The following is a 22,655-nucleotide window of genomic DNA, read 5'->3' as shown; positions in this document are numbered from 1 at the left end:
ACAGTAATTGCTGCATCACTAGAAAACATCTTAGCAGCAAATGTTCTGCAACATATCTGCTGGAATGACAGAGTTCAGCAGTTCTGTGTCATGACCGAGTTGTTGAAAAGTTTATAGTTCAGCTGTAATTAATGAACGAACTGCTTAGGGGAACATTCAGTTGTGGCTTCACTCTGAATCTATGAATTAATTTTCTTAACTGAAATAAAGATAAATAATTTCAGGAGGTGTAATAAGCTAACTAGTAGTGCTGCTGCCAGACAGTCCAGTGTCCTGGGCTAAAACATTGCACTCACTCTCCATCTGTGTTGAGTCTTACCATGTCTGTGTGGTTTTACTCCAGTGTCCCTGTTTTCCACCACATCCCAAAGACTCACTGAATATGTTAGGTTAATTGGTGATTCTAAATTGGCCCACCAGGATTGTTTTCTGTCTTGTGTCCATTACCTCCAGCACGACTTCTGACATCTTTAAAGGCCAATTAAGTGGATCTGAGAAACTGTGCTATTTAATATCCTATATACACACATTTAAAGAGTATTTTTTTCTAACAAAGCCTTTCAAATCTGAATATAATCATGTTTCACTTGATATACTATGTGGCCAAAAGTATGTGACCCCCCCATTCAAATTATTGAGTTCTGGTGTTTTAGCTCAAATGTTGTTAACAGGTGCATACAATCAAGCACATAGCCCTGCAATCTCCATTGACAAACTTTACCAGGAGAATGATTAATAGTGAAGAGTTCAGTGACTTTAAATGTGGCACCACATTAGAATGCCACCATTGCCAACAAGGCAGTAAGTGAAACTTCTGCTTTGCTGAATTTACACCCTTTCAGCTGTAAGTGCTATCTATTATTGTGAAATAGAAGCATCTAGGAGTGACAAAAGTTGGGCCATGAAGTGTCAGACAACATAAACTCACAAAGCGGGATGGCCAAGTGCAGAAACAAATAAAGTGAAACAATCACTTGTCTTTTATTGCATCACTTACAACAGTTCCAAATTATCTCTGGAGGCAACATCAGCACAAGAACTGTGCATGAGGACCTTAACAAAATGGATTTCCTTGGCCAAGCAGCTGCATCTAAGCCTAAGACCACTATGTCCAAAGCAAAGCGTCAGTTGGAGTGGTATGAAGCACACCACCATTGGACACTGAAGTGATAACTCACACTTCACTATCTGGTAGTCTGATGGATGAATCTGGATTTGGTGGATGTCAGGAGATCACTATCTTCTGGACTGCATAGTCCTATACGGATAATGGTCTGGTGCTGTTTGTCAAGGCTTTGGCTAGGCCCATTGGTTCCAGTGAAGGGTACTGTTAATGGAACAGCATACATTTTAGACAATTTTGTGGCAACAGTTTGAGGAGGGCCCTTTTCTGTTCCAGCATGACTGTTTCCCTGTGCTCAAAGCCAGAACCATAAAGATGTCCTCCTGTCAGTCCACTATGGCACATTTCTTTAACTGCACTCTTTATAGGGCGTACTACCACTACCACAGTTGACCATGAGATATTGCTGTTGCGGCTTGAACATCTTGTTGGGCTTAAAGGGGCTGCTCTTAACTGGTTCAGGTCATATCTAACTGGTAGACACTTTTCAGTGACTTTAATGTGGTGTTCCTCAGGGGTCCATTTTGGGTCCTATTTTATTCTCTATATACCTTCACCCTATTGGAGCTATTTTTAGGAAATTTAACCTTTCTTTTCACTGCTATGCTGATGATACACAGGTTTATATTCCCGTCTGCAACTCTGCAATAAATCAACTGCACAACTGTCTTTCTGAACTAAGATCCTGGATGGCTAATAATTTTCTTGATCTGAATCAAAATAAAATGAAGGTGCTTATAGTGGGTCCATCAGCTAAAGCCCAAATTGGTCTGGGACTTCTCCCCTCTTTCTCTGTCTTTTGCAAACCTCAAGTCCGCAATCTTGGTGTTATCTTTGACAGTAACCTCTTTTGATTAACAAGTTAATTCTGTAGTCAGGAGTTGCTTTTTCCAGCTTTGTCTATTAGGTAAGATCAAGCCTTTTTATCTTCTAGGGATCTTGAGAAAGCTACTCATACTTTTATCTTTTCTTGCCTTGATTACTGCAACTCACTGTATTCTGGGATTAGCAAATCCCTCATACACCGGTTACAGTTGGTCCAGAATGCTGCCGCTCGCTTTCTGGTTGGGGCAAGAAAGTATGACTCTGTTTCTCCAATATTAGCTTCTTTATACTCGCTGCCTGTCAGTTTTTGAATTGATTTTAAAAGCTTGTTGCTAGTTTTTAAATCTTTACATGGGCTTGCTCCTGCCTATTTATCTGAATTGTGTGTTTTACACCAGCCATCCAGAGTGCTTAGATCTTCTGGTCAGTTGTCTCTTGTTGTCCCTCGTACCAAGTGTAAAACTAAGGAGGACAGAGCTTTTGCAGCTGCTGTTCCTCGCCCGTGGAACTGTCTACCTCATTACATAAAGGAGTCGTCTGCAATTGAACTGTTCAAAACAAGATTAAAAACTCATTTCTATTCACTTGCATTCCGTGATCTTTAGTAATACTGATGATTTCCTCATTGTGATTATGTAACATTACTTCTATTTATTATTTATTTTATTTATGTTCATTTATTTTATTTATATTTATGTTATTCATGTTAATTGTATGTTTTTCTTTAATTCTATTATTGTAAAGCACTTTGGCCACAGCATTCCTATGTTGTTTTAAATGTGCTATATAAATAAAGTTGACATTGAAACTGACATAGTCTTTTTCAGGTGGACTGCATAGCATGGTTGTGTGCTGTTTTCCTATATTGTAAGACCCTTGTTAAAGACATCATCTGACACATGCCAGCTTTGTTCTCCCTTTTCCGTCTGAGAAAACTTTGTCATTTAGACTTTGTCACAACGTGCAGTATATACTACATATATATTACCAAAGGAAAAATAACACATTCAACCTTTATGTTCATTGTATTCTCCCCAAGCAGTGCATGACTGACTTTTTAATTTCATCCTTATTTTCTGTATTGTCTGCCTTTTATTATTATTTGTGTGCTCAGCCTGCTCCTCTACACCCTCTTTACATATGATTGTGTCCCCACTCACCATAGCAACAAGGTCATAACGTTCACAGATGACACGATGGTGGTCAGGCTCATCTCGGGCAAGGAGGGTGAGCTGGCATACAGGGACAAAGTGGAGCGGCTGTCAGAGTGGTACAGTCAATAACTTGCTCCTCAACACCACAAAAATGAAGGAGCTCGTTATTGACTTTAGAAAAAATAAAACTGACATCCAGCCACTCATCATTAGCAGGGCCTGTGTGGAGAGGGTCCTGGTGTTCAGGTTTCTGTGCATTAAGCTGGAGGATGACCTGACCTGGAGCGCCAACACCAAGGAGCTGCTGAAGAAGGCGCAGCAGAGACTGTATTTTCTGAGAATCCTCAGAAGGAACCATCTCCCCAAAAATCTGCTCCTTACCTTTTATCACTGTTCCATCGAGAGTGTGCTCACATACAGACTGTGTGTGTGGTACGGCAGCTGCACTTCCTCAGAAAGGAAAGTGCTCCACAGGGTCATCAGGAGAGCGGAGAGAACAACTAGTTGTACCATCCCCACTCTGGAACAAATCGATGCTGCAAAAAAGCAATAGACATTTCACAGGATTCATCACATCCCAGTCATTGCCTCTTCCAGCTTTTGCCATCCTGCAAGAGATACAGAGCATTGAAAACCAGGACAAACCGCCATAAAAACAGCTTTTATCCAAAAGCAATCATGGCCCTGAACTCAGAATAAAACTGCTCCATATCATTCTCCCAATGTGCAATATAGACCTTAAGCCAACAAGTGCAATTTGTATATTTTGTAAAGTACTTTTATTACTATTCGGTTTGTTATTATTTTCTCTCTATTCTCTAATCTCTATTTTTTTCTTGACCTTTTAACTCTTATGCCTCACACTGAGTCGACTGCACTTTCAATCTCGTTGTTCCTTTGTAAAAGTGACAATGACAATAAAGAATATCTATCTATCTATCTATCTATCTATCTATCTATCTATCTATCTATCTATCTATCTATCTATCTATCTATCTATCTATCTATCTATCTATCTATCTATCTATCTATCTATCTATCTATCTATCTATCTATCTATCTTATTTTGGACTTGTATCTTTCATCTCAGCTGGCCTTGCCCCAAACCCTTTGTCACTTTTAAATCTTTTCTATAAAACTCCATTTCAAGTACATCCCTGTTGAAGACTAAAGAACTGAAACATGTTTCATAACATATATACCCACATATACAAATAGTAAGCACAGTATACTTTTAATTTTATATTTGTAATTGAGAGGTATTTTTAGGCATTAACATACAGTATATACTTTTCAGATTGAGTAAAATAAAAAGGTGCTACATAATTAATGTGGTTAACACTTCAAATAGGGGCAGCCTCTGTTAGTCAGGTACTGCTATGTAACAAGACCTTAAAAAACCCTTTGTTGGGTCCTAATACGCTTTACAAAGCACCGATGAGATTAGAATGGAGCTACCTATAGGTCATCCATCAGTCACTTACTACTCTGTAACAAGACCCTAACAAAGGCCTTGTTTGTGTTACACAGCAATGAGTGACTAATAGACGGACCATGACAAGCCCTTAAAGCCCCTGTCCTGAAGTGTTACCATTAACGTTATATCCTCAAGTTCAATTCAATTCAGGATATTTCTTTAACTTATTAATTACTGGACAACACAATATGTAAAATCATAAAGATTACAAGATGATAAACATCTCTGTAAGGCTGTTTATTTCAGGTGTCACATCTCACTTTTTAACATTCTGCTTCTAATTTATGCAAGAATGTTTTTTTTTTATTTGGGAGTAAATAATATACAATTTTTAGGATGACATAATAAAATATCACATGACATACAATTAGATATTGACATGGATTAATAGACATACCTAGAAATGGACATTTAAACTGTGTGTCTGGAGAAACATAATGCGATTCCAAGGCTCAGTGGCAGAAATAAAGATACACTGTTAATCTAGACATTAGATTGGTTCTGAATAATACCCCACTTCGGTGCCAAAATGGTGTTCAGTTTCCTTAGGTCTGCTCGACCTCCGTGTAACCAAGCATACAGAGCTGTTTGGAAATATAATTTCTCAAATTGGTAGGCAAGATTTATTGTATTTCAGTCTCCAACTGCAATGACCAGTTAAATAATAGCATGGATCAGGTTCTTTAGGAAGGTGTTAAGTGTACCGACAAGTTTAAACAAGTCTAGTTTAATCATCGTAATGAGCCTGTCACTGTCACATACTGCAAGAATGCAAACGTAGCTTATTGTTTTACTGTCAGAGCAGACTATGACGACTGAAATTTAGAGACTTACAAAACAAAACTTCATTTCCTGACTGCACCCATTGAATTCTATTTAGCAAGATCTGCAGAGGTTGACTTTCATCTTTAAAGCTTTGTAAATTGGATTAAAGGATGAAGACATGTGATTACTGAACACACAGATACATACAGAGCAGCAGTGTTTTGACACTGAAGATCTCCTTGACCAGATTCCAGGATGGAATGAATACTAAGGGCGGCACGGTGGCGCAGTGGTAGCACTGCTGTCTCGCAGTTAGGAGACCTGGGTTCGCTTCCCGGGTCCTCCCTGCGTGGAGTTTGCATGTTCTCCACATGTCTGTGTGGGTTTCCTCCCACAGTCCAAAGCCGGTTAGGTGGATTGGCGATTCTAAATTGTCCCTAGTGTGTGCTTGGTGCGTGGGTGTGTTTGTGTGTGTCCTGCGGTGGGTTGGCACCCTGCCCAGGATTGTTTCCTGCCTTGTGCCCTGTGTTGGCTGGGATTGGCTCCAGCAGACCCCCGTGACCCTGTGTTCGGATTCAGTGGGTTGGAAAATGGATGGATGGAATGAATGGTATTTTAAAAATCTGATGTGGCCAGCACATGACATTCTCTGTCTTCACAACATGAGTACTGTACACTGTAAATTTAGCAAAATATAATATGCAAGAAACAATGCAGTGGATATTTATGTTTCATATTTTAGTCCACTTTAAAGGCAACCATGTTTACATTTGTATATATCTAAAAATATGAAATATTTGGACTTAATTTTTGCCCTACATTTGAAACAGTTTTGAATTAATTAATTCTCTTACTCATGGTTTCCTTCATTGAAGATATTAAAATGGTAAAGAGGTAGGACTAGAAAGTCACATCTTTTTTCATGCAGCTGTCTTGCTGCTAACACCCCTTAACTCTCTTCTTCTTGATGTTTACTCAAAAGGGCATGACTGCTTACTGGATAAATATTGCTGTACATTGTAGGTCATTCAGGCTGCAATACAGCTTGATTATCACTGGTGTCTCCTTTTTCCAGATCTGGCATGTCATGGCATTGTATAGCAGACAGTCTTGCATTAAATACTCTGTTATCTGGCTGCCCATTTTGTATGGAGACTGGTCTGACTGACCAATCCAGGATTTGGTGTAGAAGAGGTGGTTTAGGTGGTTGCTGCCTGTCTGGAGTCTGAGGATAAGCTGCCTGCTCAGGTGTTGTAAGCAGGTGGCATGGGTCATTCCTATTATAGCAGTGCAACCACTTTGTGTATTGATTGGACTTGGATGGTGGTCCTTACTTCACAGTAAGTGGTAGACCTGTCATCCTGTTCTTTTATAGATGCTTCCTTTGCCAGTTTTTCAGCATTGCTTAACACATTCTAGTGGGAAGGAATCCACTGTAGAATGACTGTGTGGACTCTGCAAGGGATAATAGGAGGGGTAGACAGCGTGTTCAGCTCTTTGTCCCCAGCAGAGTGCAGGGCCTCCGGGATAGACAGGATGTCTGTAAAGAACAGCATTGTTAGAGGTGTCAAGGCTGTTTTCCACATGGCCTGCACCAGTCTGAATAGTCACCGTCTCAGCATTGAAATTGGTGGAATAAGGCCAGTAATGACAGACAGTCTTTCTTTTTTGCTTCCTGGGTACCTGATGAAGATTTTGCCACCTCCATTTTTCACTGTTTGTTCAGTTGAGCCATTAGTGTAGACGTGTGTCTATTTTTCTAGCGAGTAGTTGCTCTGGATGTATTACATGATAAAGGTCTTCAATTCAGCACAGCTGACATCACTAAGGTTGGTGAAAAATACCCAAATACACAGACACACAGACATATACTCTGTTCCAAAAATTGTCAAACCATGTTCAATTTTATCTTATGTAGAAAGTGAAGGATTCCTAAGGGCAAAGGCAGCTCTAACTCAATAGAGTCCCACGCTGATAATAAGAGAACATCATAAAGTATTGTCAAAGTGCCAGCAAAAATTTTCACATGTAGCAAATTAGGAGTTTTTCTACAGGATATATAAATATCTTGCTGTTTAACCCTTGAAAATCCCATGCAAGTTGAGTATCCCAAACAGAAAGAAATTTGTGTATATAAGAGTTGAGGAGTGAAGCTGAAAAGAATGTGTTTGTGAAGGGCCCCATCAGTGTACATCTGCCAAGGGAAAAAATGTTACTTGCATGCTGAAAAGAAAAGGTAACAGACACAACGTTTTTGCTGCACAACCTTTATCAATTTTGTGACTGATAAAAAAAAGCAGATACATAATGTACATAGGAAAGGAGGGAACAAAGCCAAGTGAGATGAAAGAAGTGAGAGACAAAAGTAGGCATGAAAAGCTGCCATTAGAGAAGATGAACAAGTTAAGTCAGTCATTAAGATCTGGAGAAATATGGGATCAAAAGCTGATGATAAGAGTAGGTTCTTTTATTTTTCTTTGAAAGATGTCTTTGAAACACAGTGAAAGAACACAAGCAGAGTGAGCAGTGTGGCAATGATCATGGGATGTGAAGTGTTTTATAATAGGCTTTGCAAGGTCTTTGATCTTCCCAGCTCGGCCATGGTCCTGGAAATGATCTGCTAGTTATCTCTCTGCTTCATCTACTCTACTGTAGATTACTGGGCACTAAAAGAAGTTGTTTTCAGTGTGCTTGAGACAAAAGGGACTAAAGAGAAGGTAGTTTTGAGAGTCAGCCATCTTATACTGTACTGGACAGTGTCGCAGTAGGGGGCAGTAGTGCTCCCTTGAACCCTCAGGTACCACGCCAAACACCTGGTAAAATTGCCACAATGATTATATTTATTATAATAATGTGTACTAAGCACCCTCCACTCCACACTATTCATAAACCACAATAATCAACAATCCTCCACTCCCAGACGCGTTGCCCTCCTACCACCCAGCTCAGCTCGCCGTCTGGGAGTTCCCTCAGTCCTTTTATATTCCCTGACCCGGAAGTATTCCCAGTCCCCAGTCCATGTAATCTTGTATCACTTCCGGGTCAGGTAAAAAGTACTTTTCTTCATCCCGGAAGTCCGTCGCTCTTCCTATGACGAACTTCCGGGTCATAGTGTACAAATAAGTCTCTGGTCCTCCCTGCAGCTCCCTCTTGCGGCCCCTGTGGTATCCAGCAGGGCTGAGAATAAAAACTACATAGTCCATGACTCCCTGCTGGTCTTAGGGGCACCTCCATACTGCAGGGAGGGCTCCATCTGGCAGCTTGGGGGACTTGGCCGGAATAAACTGCCGGGCACAGTCCACAACAGAGATTGTAAGTCCTGGAAGGATAATGGAAACACTCATGTTAAAAGAAGGGTAGGGTTGTCGTAGATGCATTCATAAACTTGAATGTGATGGAAAGAAGCCGGTAGATCATTATTGAATTCCTTCTCAAGCTGGCATCAGAACTAACAGAATCACTTTTTTGTACATTTCCAGTAAAAAGCCTAGGTAGCAAAAAAAGAAATGCTCTTTTACCCAGGTGACAAAAGTGCTGGCACAGCTAAGTCACATCCTAGTACCCATTGTAACTCTGCTTACCTGGTGATGAAATTTGTTATCAAAAGAGAAAGCACTGAGGTTAAAAACATTCACATTTAATTTTACTTTGCTTAGCAGATGCTATTATCCTAAGTAACTTATAAAAGAGGTCAACATATTTGAGTAAACATCAGTCTAGAGGTCTGTTTAGGAACAAGTGTTAGAGGGCAAGGTTACAAAATTGATCACCACATGTACGAGAGCTTAGAACAAACTAGAACTATATACAATTCCAAGATTACAAACTCATGATAATATCAGTTAGGAAGAAATTCACAGAAAAGGGGGTCTTCAAACATTTCTTAAACACATTAAGGGAATAGGTTGTTCAGATGGGGGTGGGAAGCTTATTCCATCAGCTAGAAGCTACACATGAAAAGAGTCTGAATTGAGATTTGATGCTACACAGAGGTGGCATCACCAAATGCTGTTTATCAGCAGACCTTTGGGGGGCAAGAAGAAGCATAGGACTTCACAAGTGTCTCCATTGATATATGTGTTCAATCACTGACTAATCTTTATGCAAGGATCTGAAGTTAATATGTACTGCTACAGAGAGCTAATATAGTGACTAAAAATGAGGAGTGACATGTGCATGCCTTGGATGACTGAACACAAGATGTGCTGCGGCATTTTGACCCACGTGCAGCAACCTGGTGACACATGCTAGTACTCCTGCCGGCAGAGATGCAGCAGTCAAGACATAACAAGACCAAAGCCTAGACCAAGAGTTGTTCTCAGTATTCTGTCAGATGTGGTCTGATCTTGTGGATGTTTTAAAGAGTGACTCTGCAAGACAAAAAGACAATTGCAACATCGTCAGTGAAGGAGAACTATTCACTGATCACCACCCCAAGATTGCATTCTGACTTGATGGGTGTTAGCAATAGTAAGCTGAACAAGTACAGATGGGGTGCTGAACAGGGGTAATATGAAGGTACATTTTTGCCAGATTGAGCTGGAGATGGTGCTGCTTCATCCAAGTTACAATATCAGTGAGACATGTAAAGATTATAGCTGATACCATGTGGTGCTCTGGAGAGAATGACAGTTACAGCTACATATAATCATAATAGCACTAATACCATGAGACAGGATGATTGGGCCTAGTAAGGAGGTGTATACAAAAAAGAAAAGAGGACCCAAAACTGTTCTTTGGGACACCCTTAAGCTTTTCTGGTACACCCTTAACATCTGTCCTTGACAGGACACACATTTAAATCTCTAAAAAAGTAGGACTTGGATCACCTGAGGGTAGTTCTAGTGATGCTAATGTTAGAGAAGGTGACAAAGAGGATCTGATTTTTGACTATGTCAGTGGCAGAGGAGAGATGTAGAAGGATGGGAACGGATACAATTATTTGAGCTATCTGAAAATACTTAATAAAAAGAGAAGAGAGATCAAAACTACTTAAAGGGATTAAGCAAATATGTTTTCAGGAAGCAGATCAGGTGTTAGAGTGCCTGGATGTTATAAAGAACCCAATTACCAAAACCAGAAAATTCTAATAAAATGTTATTTAAAAAAAGCAGTTGAAAGTTCAAAAACCAGAGATCTACCAGGATGAGGACAGACAACTTGTTGGTAACTATAGAATGGTGAAATGGCCCCTCTTGAACCCTGACTGATTAGCATCAAGCAGTCAGTTCTGCAGAAGGACAATGCGGCCTTCATTGTGATGAATAACTGTGGGATTGATGGTGATGTTCGTTCATCAAAGACAACAGGGTAGAACTGTCTCTACTGGACCTTGGTGCTTCTCTACCTTTAGAAAACTGAATTAGTTGTTGTCTTTAATGGACCAGATCTGCCTGCAGCTCTCTAGCCTAATCCTTAGCTAATCATAATCACAGGACATCACAATCTTGTACATTTGCTTTAGGGAGAATGTGCCCTCTAGTAGTCACAAGATTTTGTCATTTCTGGCCTTTCTCACTCCATCTCTTTCCACCTCTCTCTCAGTCAGTGTTGGAGACTTTCTGTGAGTTCTACCACTACCCTGTGCCATCCTGGTGACGTGGATTTGTCATTCAGGCATTGTTGATTTATCAACTAAATTAACATAATCTAATCATTTGTAAACTAGGATGTGAGGTAATACATTACATGAAATTGTATGTATGTAATGTGATTGTGCATATTTATATGACATTAATGTAACATGAATGTATATCTGGAAGGCACTATGTGCATACAAATTCACTTCTTCAATCTGTTCTTTCAGCAATAATATTTAATCTCTAAACAAGATAAAAAATACATGAAGGCAACAACTGAAAACCTCACTAAAATAAGGACCACATTTTTAATGGACAGCATCTGCTGTATAATATTAAACATTATTTAGACAGTGGCTTCACAATGACATACTGCATATAGATTCTGTGCTTCTTCTCCTATTCAGATTTTTGAATCAAGTCCCTATTAGATAACATTAAACTTTGTTGTGGTCTATTAATAAGCTTTAAGAGGTTATTCCTATAACTAATTACATTAAGCTAACATAGATGAAGTATAGCAATCCATTATTATTTATATTACATAATACTTGTCATAAAATACTTTTCATAGTCATTTTAATTACATAGAGCTAAAAAGTAAGTACTTTAATATTTTGCTTATAGAACTTGCACTACACACAGTAAATTAAATTTTGTGTTTATAAAACTGCCTGCTCATGTAAAAATTGTATAGCAAATAAGAAGAATCTGATGTTCCCAGCATATAACTTTCCTATCGGTAGCATGCTGCATTGAACAATATTTTATTCTTTGGCATGAAATTAAACAACCCTAACATACTGGAAAAATGTACATTAAATTCTCCAAGGTCAGTTATCTTGACGAAAGGAACAAAAATGTAGATAAAATTAAGTTATTATCTCTATAGAGCATAATTTACTGGAGTGATTCTGTTCAAAATCAATATGCTTCTAGCATGTTTACAATACTAAAAACAATGGCAAAGTTTTACTTGCATTGAGCACATCATTTTCTGAGTAATTAAGTCTTCAGGTTCATGCCATGGCTTACTCACAATCATCGCTCACTCACACAGTAGTAAAAGCATGTTCAGGGATTCTTAAAACATATTCCAATAAAACCTTGACCCTGCCTCAATAGGCATATTATACATAGTATATCTATGGCTTTTGTAGCTATCTATGTTGGACAGAATGTTCTCAACTATAGTGATCTTTGTCACAAAACTGTGACACATAGGCACATTCCAAAAGTGGTCAATTGGTATCCAAAGATGCCTGAAATATGAAAAGTGAAACTTTTGATATAATCCTTTGAAGCCCAAACTTAAAAAAAATGTAAGATATTTTTTAAATGCTATGGTAATATTTATTTTAGATTCTGCAAAAATGCATCTATTGCTCATTTAGCTCATTCAGTCTTCATAACACTTAGAAAACAACAGTAGAGAGGTTATTCATAGTTGTACAGTGTGGCATATTGACATGGTGGTTATCTTACTTGTTAATATGAAGGATTCAAAGGTGTTATACTAACTATGTAATATCAAGAGAAAGTGAAGATTTGTTAGTAGGTCACATTGCCGAGATGAATAAACACTTCACTGATGTTTTATACAGTAAGTGTTATGAAGACCAAAAGAAGCCTTTGTTAAGGTCTTGTTACATACACAATAGTAAATGAACAGTAGATTCATTATTGCCGTACATAAAGTGTTACCAAAGTTATAAAAATGTTTCACTTTAGAACCATGTGACAAATTAATAAATACAATGATTGTGAAGAAATAACATTAACTATTCCAAAATTTGTAGAAACATAAATGAAAGACTTTATAAAAAAAATAATTTTTGAGCACTGTTTTGGCTTGGAGAATTCTTTTTATGATTTATATTTATTTGCTTAGTAAATGCTTTTATCCAAAACAACTTACCCAAGAGAACAAGATAACTGAGTAAACATCAGTCTTGGGGACTGTTTTAAAACAAGTGTGCAGGACAAGGTTACAAAATTGATCAACACAGACCAGCTACTCTTTTCTTAGCTACAAAGAAGTTATTTACAAAACAAGAGAGTTTGTAAATGCTTCTTAAACAAAGTGATTCTAGTTTTGCTTCTAAAAACATGACAAGTCTGTTGTCTTCCCTTGTTTGACCCAAGTTACATCTGACTTCCCTTCTGTAATGCCTCAAAAGTCTTCAACACTTGTTTAAATAAAGTAGTTAGTCAAGATTTTTAAGAAATATCTCAATAGCCACAGCACTATTAATTTGTGACATGAGTGGCTGGGATCTTCAACACTTTTTCTAACCTGACAATATGTTTTTTGTGAAGTTCATATCAATGTAATGTTTAAAAACAGGCATAAACATTGTGCTTCAACAAGAATACAAAAATGGCAAGGAAGTCCAAAATTATTATAAATTAATGCAGCACAGGACAGGTTAAACAAAGTGAGAAATTAAAGAATGGCATAACTAAAAATATTTCAAACAAGAAAATAAAGCTTTTCTACCCAACAGGGCCTGACCTTGCAATAATGGTAGCCACTAATGTACTGAGTGAAATGGTTTTTCACCACATCAGGTTCTAAGAATGCAATGCAGTCTCCATATTCAATTCAGTCCTCTCTGTCTGTCTCTGAGTTCTCTGGTATCTTGCTTTCTGCCAATCGAGTCTTTGCACTAATTCATTTGAATCCAAACTCAAACAGACACTGCAAGAGAAAGGCATCTAAATTCCATCCTTGGGTTACCATCAAGGTGTTTTTGAATTACTTTGATGTCAGGGATGCACCTAAAAGTTCCTATGCCTGCCAGGTTAGAATGCCCCTTGGTGGTCTGTGGAACCACTGCAACCTTGAGTTTTTGCTAAAGAAAGTGGAGATCCTTAATATATTTTTGGCGTTCCTGAACTCTGTATTGGGCTGCAGTATGCAATTTCTTCCATTTGGGGTTCTTTTCCTGTCACCTACAAGTCAGGGAGGAATTTTGTTGTAATTTTGATGGTACTATGCAGGTTTTATCTCTCATTCTGCTGGAAATGGGGTAATTAGAGACACTCACTGCCTACTCTGAAAACTCACACTAGTACTTGTAGTTGTCCCTGAACCAGCATGAGTTCCTCTCTTCTTAAATGGCTAAGGTCGTGTCTTGCAAATGCCCTTTAGCATTTACTACCCAAGTTAGTGGACAGAGTAGTGTGCTATTAGTGCATTGATGTTGTTGTATACTACATTTTAGTATATAATTAAGTATCCCTGAGCCTTCCTGATTCCTTATTTTTTCAAACGTAATTCTAGGCCAGTGCTATTCAGTTAGCATTCCTGTATGTGACTCCTAAATATTATGTTGCTAGGTAAAGGTAAATCACTCATATTCCAAAACACAAAAAACAACAATTCTGTTATATCAACACATTGTTATGTGTTTTTGTGCATTTTATATTTTTTATTCACAAAAGAATTAATTTGTCTTTGGTTTATTATTTATTTTAACTTAATTTGATAAAGTTTATTTTGGCTGGCCTCTTGTTTTCTTCATTTATGCATCACTGTTTGGAGACATTATTTGAGCATGTGCACAGATTACGTCACAGAAGTGACAATAACATGTACCCTTGTTGGATACAATTATTCAAAAAGACTTCTTTATAGTAGTTAGTTTCTGAATTCATGCTGGCCCATGTGTTAGGTTTGTGCTTCTGGTTCTGACTTCTTTTTGCTCCTTATTAACATCTTGCCCCACTTGTGCTGGTTTTCGATTTCTGATTATACTGTTTTAACTCCTTGCTTTGCCAGACCAAGACTCATTCTTGGCTAACTATCTCCTGGTTAATCGCCACTTCACAGCAATCCTGGAACATGCCTTGTGTTCCTATAAATGCCATATCTTCTGGCTGTAAACCATGCTAATTTTTCTCCTAAAAAGCGCTAACTTCCATTTATCTAGTTCAGAGAATTGGGAGCTGGAGTCTAACCTGACAAAACTGGTCACAAAGCAATAACCTCCCCTGGATGTTGTGGCAACCTATTGCATAGCACACCCATACACACCTCTACTCTCATTCTTATGGGTTCAGTTTAAAGTTGGCAAATTACTTAACTGACATATCAGGATCTGTGAAGAAAACTGGAGAACTGAAGGAAAACTTATCACTGACCTCCCATCCTTAATAGCATCTGAATTAAACAAAAAGTGACAAATCGTTTCAGTTTTTAATTTTATTTCCAATGGGAATTTACCTAAACAGAAGCAGAGATAAAACAACTGGCATATAAAACCTACTTAGTGTATCTAGACTCTAGGAATCTAGAACACAAAGTTGAATAGCTCCAGTCTATACATTAATTTTTCTTCTTTCCAGCTATGTAGTCTTATATGGAGAAAATGCAATTCTTTTGTTTCGTGACATGATTCCTTATATAATAATGGCCGCTCTTGTTACCAATATATTCTAAAGCCATTCTTCTTTAATTTACTGATTTTGAATGAATACATTTTTCATTATTTCTTAGGTTCAATCGGCAGTGAAAGCAATATTCGAGCTCAGACTGCTATGGCACGTCTTTCTGTGGACCTATGGCCAAGACAAAACTATAATGTTGATGAGGTAGGTGTTTCCCCTTCCTGCTTATCTTACCTAGCGCAAAGTTACAGTCTAATACATTATTATAATACATTTCATTTAATATATAGTAAAAAATAAACCATGTAAAAAAGAGTGGAGAAGGCCTCCATATTTGAGACCAGTTCTACATACTGGTGGCTTTTCTGCACATATTATGTAAAAAGTTTGAAAACGGTCTTAAATATATGAACAATTACTGTACATTTTTATTTCTACCTATATTCACTAAGAATAGCACAGTGTCACATTGATTACTGCTGCTGTTTTGTCGCTTCAGGAGAATGGTTAAGAATTCTGGCCCAGTCAGCATCGGTTTGGAGTTACATATTCTTGCCATAATTGGGTGGGCCTTTTTCTGCATTCTCCAGTTTTTCTCCCACTTTCAGAAGATGTCCATCTTAGGTTAACCGGTGTCTCTAAACTGACCATGTGTGTTTAAGAGTATTTCCAGCAATGGATTAGCACCCTTGGACTCTTGGCTTATACCCAACACTTCCTGGGATAGGTATTGACCCCACAGCCCTGGAAACATACAGGGGATTCAGATAATGGATTGACAGTTGCATTTTATTAATTATTTAATTTTGTTATGTTCAATTAATCTGATCATTCTGATTGTATATACAACCAAGAGAGCTGCAGTATATAATCAAAGCATTGCATTGCTAGGTGTAAGTTTAGACTCCATATCACAAAAAAGACACTGACTCATTGTGACAGCAGAGCTAAGTATGGTGTCACTCTGAATTAGCCTTTCTTCTGTCAAGTAATGTTCTATTGCTGCATGAATTGTGATTCACTTGTTTTCAATTTGCATGTATTATTTAAGCAACATGGTGGTGCAGTGGTAGCACTGCTGTCTCACAATAGAGAGACCACAGTTTATGTCCTTGGCCATGTTTATGTCCTGTATGGAGTTTCCATTTTCATGTTTGTGTGGGTTTTCTCCGGGTGCTCCCGTTTCCTCCCACAATCCAAAGACATGCAGGTTATGTTGACTGGTGGTGCTAAATTTGCTCTAGAGTGTATGTGTGCATGTGTGAGAGTGTCTTCAACTTCCAAAGGACTGGCGCCCTATCCAGGGGTTATTCCAGCCATGAGTCCTTTGCTTTCTAGGATTGGCTGTAGCCCCCTGTGGGACTGCTTAGGATTAAGTAGGTTTAGAAAATGGTATGGCGTGTATCATTTGGTCAATTGAAAAGATCATGGCCTGTGACTTTCCTAAACTTCAAAATGTGTATAGCTCCAGGAGCAGGAAGTGTACAAGCATGATTACTGATGACTTTTCCCATCCTTCCCATCTTTCAAGCTGTCACTTCAGGGAAACATTGCAGAGAACTTTAGTTTAATGCAAGATGTTAACTTGTTATTCTAATTATCCTTTAATCTTTTTCCAAAAATCCACATCACGTAACATTTGTCAGTGGATTTTCAGTTGTTAAGAATTGTTGGTGTTTAGCACTTGAACTGCAGTATAATATTACTGTTCATGTCTTTGTTTTTAAGTTTTTTTTACAATGGTTGTTTTTATGTATGTGAATTTAATGTCATTGTTCAGGGGTGTGGAAATCAAATTGTTTTCTACTTGTCCATGGACAAGTAAACTTAGAAAATCCACTTGTCCGCCAGTTAAATTCACTTGCCCATAAACAAATAACAAAAGTGAAAAATTTTATTGATATCAAAACTGCCTTCCATTTTAAAACTGAAAAAGTTCTTTCAGGGAGTAGTATTTTGCCACCTTGCTCTAGAATATTACATGAACAATTCCCTTATCAGTTTAACTCACTAATTAACAATGCCCTCATTACAGCTACACTAGTTCTGTTTCACATATTACAATTACATAACAGAACACTGTCCTGATTCATTTTCTGCCATGTTCTTCAGCTTTTGTCTTGCAACATCTTCTCCCCCAAGAATCTTTACCATCTCAGACAGCATGGGCTGAATGCTGTTCATTTCTGCTTGAGCTGAACTGCATGGTTCCTGGAATGATTTACCAAAGAAGTAAATATTACTGATGTTGTTGGGTAAAAATAATCACGTCTAAGAGAAGATTTTTATAGATATTTCATAACATTTGGAAACCGTTAGAATGTTTTGTTCTTTATTTTTAATAAACTGACAGCGGGAAACCAACTTGTTTTATATGAAAAAATCTCTAATAAAAAACGATCTATAGACAGCTCATCAGAATTGATGTTGTCACGCAATAAATTTCTTAACTTCTGAATATATCACAGCCTATGTGAAATCGCATATTTCTGGAAAGATTAACTGCCTAACAAGCTTTGTTATTTGGTGAAAACGTTTGCATTGTAAGTAAAATGACCGGATTTTTATATAGAAACAATGAATTTTATCAATAACTTGCAAAATACCTGTGCTTCGCAGCGGAGAAGTAGTGTGTTAAAGAAGTTATGAAAAAGAAAAGGAAACATTTTAAAAATAACGCAACATAATTGTCAATGTAATTGTTTTGTCACTGTTATGAGTGTTGCTGTCATCAAGGATTTGATTATCATTATTTCTTTCAATCAGGTTCGTATTTGGAGGATGTGTTGTGTTCAAGTTATATTCCATGCTTGTCAACCATTGTAAAGATAACCGGTTTCATTCATCGAAGTGATCACTACCCAAATTGGTACTCATGAATCTAAGATATTTAACAGGCATTCCCGGTATTAAGTTGTGGATTTGCTTACAAATATTTAGTGGCAGTCTATGAACTTAATTTAAACTTAAGCTTTACACCTTGCTTTCCTATTGATATGTCTACAAAGGCTTGTTCAGCGTCAGAGGGTTGTTCATTTCCTACTGCATCAATAAGCAGCTCGTCTTCCTCTTTATCTGAGACATCACACACTGCATGCACGGGTTTACCTTTCCCAGTCCTGCAATGTCAGTTCACGTGAGCCGCTCTGAGTACATGCATCGAAGGTTCTCAGCTGTTCTTGTGCTATCTCGTGCAATCTTGCGATGTCCACGGCTTTATTTAATGGCTAGCTCAGACCTGGCAATGCGTCTTCTCATTAAACTTGTATCTCGTGAATATCATATTCGTCGTAGGCATGACAAACGCCAGTGGCAGCGTGTCTATGAACTTAATTTAAACTTAAGGCTTATACCGTGCTTTGTTTCCGCAGTAGCTGCACTTATGAATATGCTTGTATGCGTCACTCGCTTCATATTCTTTTGCTGCCTTCTCAATTGTGTAATGCATTTTTTGTTCAGTGCTGTTTGGAGCTCTTCCTTGTTCTCTGCGTACTGCGTTCACAGTCAGTTCACATGAGCCGCTCAGAGTACATGCATCGAAGGTTCTCAGCTGTGCTTGTGCTATCTTGTGCGATCTTGCGATGTCCACAGCTTTATTTAATGTTAGCTAAGACCCAGCACTTAAAAGTTTCTCTCGCACTTTCTCTGAGTTTGTGCCAAACACTAGACTATTCCTGAGTATCTCATCTTCTTTTTCATAAGCACAGTCCTTCACCTGCGAATATTTAGCAGCAGCATGTCTATTGGATTGCTGCCGACAGACGGCCTTATATGGGCAGGCACTCAATTACATGGGAGGCATGACGATGAGGGACGCAACTTCGCTTCACACAGCGACCGAGCTGCAGTCTATGGCCATATATATATACATAAGTAGGTTTCCTTTATGACCGTTACGCGTAGAATTTCGAAATGAAACCTGCCTAACTTTTGTAAGTAAGCTGTAAGGAATGAGCCTGCCAAATTTCAGCCTTCTACCTACACGGGAAGTTGGAGAATTAGTGATGAGTCAGTCAGTCAGTCAGTGAGGGCTTTGCCTTTTATTAGTATAGATATGTAAAAGTTATCGATTATATTGAAAAATCAGATTACATCGTAATGTCGGCATCAAAAAAAATGGCCGCATCTCCAAGCGTGTAAATAGTAGGGTAAAATACTTATGTAAGACCGTAAGTGTGCTTCCCCTTTGAAAAATCAGTCATCATTTTGTAAACAATATTGAAGACCAATTTGAGACATGAAGAACATGCCTAAGTAGACTGTTTCCACACGAACTACGTACCCAAATGTTTAAAATTTGGAAGTAGTGGAAAAAATGTGCCCTGCACAGCACATAGAATTTTTTTTTTCTCCAGGAAATTGCCCTTGTCCGCGGAAAACTGAAACCACAAAAACACGCTTGTCCGACGCCCAATTTACCTGTGTCGGACGAGTCGGGCGTTGTATTTCCGCACCCCTGATGTTAGCAAAAACTAAGCCAAATTCCTTGAAATGTGTTAACACATTTGGCTATTAAAGTGATTCCTTTCATCCATCCATTCATCCATCCACCCACATAGTAAGTGATTTCTCTTTTTTTGTTAATATTTTAATTCCTCCAGCTTTGCATGTATGGATGACAGCGCAATACAATGGTTAGCACTACTACTTCATGGGTCTAGCATCCTAGCATCAGGTCTCATTACCGGTGTGTGTTTTTGCACATTCACTGAGTACCCACAGGTGTTTTTCTTTCATATTCCCAAAGATTTTATTTTTTGATTAAGTGGTGATTCTTAATTGGCCCTTTTGGGTTTGCATGTGTATGTGAATGAGCCCTGCAATGATCTGGCATCTAGTGCTGCTATAGACTGGCTCCCACGACCCTAAATTAGAATAAGAAGGATTAGAGAATATATTGAAATATAGTGAATAAAATATACTATAATCTGCAGGTGCTTCTATGAAAAAGACTGACTGATTGTGTCTTTAATGTAACATGCTAGTGTTTCATCTTAGATCAGGCATGTCAAAATCACTACCATTGGTGGGCCGCTTCGACTGCTATACGTGCATCAGCGGGCCACACTGTAAAAAATGCTATTATGCAAAGTTACTGTAGCTTTCTTTCCAATACTGAAAACTTTAAAAAATGTAACAGTTAAAGTTTAAAGTTTAAAGAACGTGAGGGTTAGTATCAAATTATAACTATCATGTTACTTACAGTATGTTTTAGTGTTAATGACTGACAACATAGATGCAGTCTGTACAGTCAGCAGCTCTAATCAGGATATGCTAAACTGAAGTAGTGAGTCTTCAGCCGGGATTTAAAAGCTGAAACCGAAGGGGCATCTCTTATAGTAGCAGGCAGACCATTCTACAGTTTAGGGGCCCTGTAAGTAAAAGCTCGACCTCCCACTGTTATTTTATTAATCCTTGGAATCATAAGCAGACCGGCATCTTGAGATCTTAATATGCGCTCTGGTTTGTAAGTCATGATAAGTTCAGACAAGTAAGCTGGACCTTGGCCATTTAATGCTTTAAATGTTAAAAGGAGGATTTTGAAATCTGCCCTAAACTTAACCGGGAGCCAGTGTAAGGATTTAAGAACTGGAGTTATGTGTTCGTATTTTCTTGTTCTTGTGATAATTCTTGCAGCAGCATTTTGAATTAACTGGAGGCTGTATAAAGAACAGTTTGAACATCCAGTGAACACCGCATTGCAGTAGTCAGTCCTACTAGAAATAAATGCATGAATTAATTTCTCAGAATCCTGTTTATTTAGAAAGCGCCTTAATTTCCTAACATTTTTAAAATGGAAGAAGCATGATTTGGACAACTTTGTAATATGTGCTTTAAATGACATGCTAGAGTCAAAGAGAACTCCGAGATTTCGGGCTGATTCAGTAAAATTAATGGTGATTCCAACTGAATTAAATGATGACAGAATATTGTTGTGATCAACGTCATTCCCTCCAACAATTAATGTCTCTGTTTTATGTGTGTTTAAAGACAAGTAGTTCTCATCCATCACCTCCTTTAATTCACTAACACAACTAATTAAAGACAACATCGGATAAACTTAATTTGATCTAAATGAAAGCTATAACTGGGTGTCATCTGCATACGAGTGAAAATTAACATTATGTTTACAAATGATAGATCCTATTGGAAGCCTGCAAAGTTAAAACAGAAAGGTCCCAGTACTAAGCCCTGCGGGACACCATATTGAACTTCTGTGTATAATGATGGAGTACTGACAGCACATTTCTGTAAATATTGGAATCGATTTGATAAATAAGAACTAAACCAAGTGAGCACGGGGCCTGTAAGCCCAACATTATTTTCTAGCATGTGCAGTAAAATAGAATGGTCAATGGTGTCAAAACGCTGCACTTAAGTCTAACAGCATAATTACAGTGGAATCTGTCTAGTCACTTTTCTCTGGACTTTTTCTAGCCCTTATGTATATTTTATGTAGCCTAGAGACAAAAACTATACACGGTATTCCAGATGAGGTCTAACCAGTGTGTAATTTAAAACTTTAGCATAACCTCCTTTGACTTTGACTTGTACTCTACACATTGTACTATATAACTTACCATTCTGTTAGCTTCTTAATGGCTTCTGAACACTGTCTGAAGTTGATAGTGATAAGTCCACTGTAACTCCTAAATCCTTCCTATCAGATGTACTTTTGATTTTCATACTTCCCGTTGTGTATTCAAGCCTAACATTTTTTCTTCCTGCATGTAATATATTAGAACTTGCACCAATAGTTTCAGAGATAGCTTCTATTCTTGGGTTGTAAGTTGGCCAAAAAGACAATTACTGTATAAGAACAAATGTTATATACTCTCTTATATATACTTACATATAAGCACCATATACTTATATGTAAATATATATTTTGCTTTTAATTTATGTGTAACACATTAGCATTCACACTAATATATATATATATATATATATATATATATATATATATATATATATATATATATATATATATATATATATATATATTTAGCTTTTGGACAGAAATTTGAGATCCAGCCTCTTTAAAAGCTAGATCTCAAATGAACAGCAGAAGAGGCAGAGTTGAGGACATCCATTCTAGAAATGACATTAGTAGTCTTCTAGGGTGTACTCTAAAGAGAATGAATACTATGTTAATGACACACCAAAAACCTTCCATCATATTCTTACCTGACTCAACACCCAGAAGTCACTCCTGATGCTATCTATCTATCTATCTATCTATCTATCTATCTATCTATCTATCTATCTATCTATCTATCTATCTATCTTCTTATATAATTTGCTACCGTGGCTGTCTGTTTGTCTGTCCAGGATGTTAA

At 37.8% G+C, this 22,655-nt stretch overlaps 1 protein-coding gene across 2 annotated transcripts in view; it reads left to right on the top strand.

The window, feature by feature from the left end:
- LOC120534249 overlaps positions 1 to 22,655 on the top strand; it is a 125,472-nt gene that overhangs the window by 3,720 nt on the left and 99,097 nt on the right. The window contains exon 2 of one of the 2 annotated variants that reach the window (XM_039761682.1): positions 15,425 to 15,519. The exons of the other annotated variant lie outside the window; for it this stretch is intronic. Within the exon in view, the coding sequence (XP_039617616.1) occupies positions 15,425 to 15,519 (95 nt within the window). The remainder of the gene's footprint in view (positions 1 to 15,424; positions 15,520 to 22,655) is intronic. 2 annotated transcript variants of the gene reach the window in all.

The sequence above is a fragment of the Polypterus senegalus genome, chromosome 8, assembly GCF_016835505.1.
Source record: "Polypterus senegalus isolate Bchr_013 chromosome 8, ASM1683550v1, whole genome shotgun sequence".
In the NCBI taxonomy this organism is placed as follows: Eukaryota; Metazoa; Chordata; class Cladistia; order Polypteriformes; family Polypteridae; genus Polypterus; species Polypterus senegalus.
The sequence above is the reverse complement of the archived record's forward strand: the minus strand, read 5'-3'. Positions and strand labels throughout refer to the sequence as shown.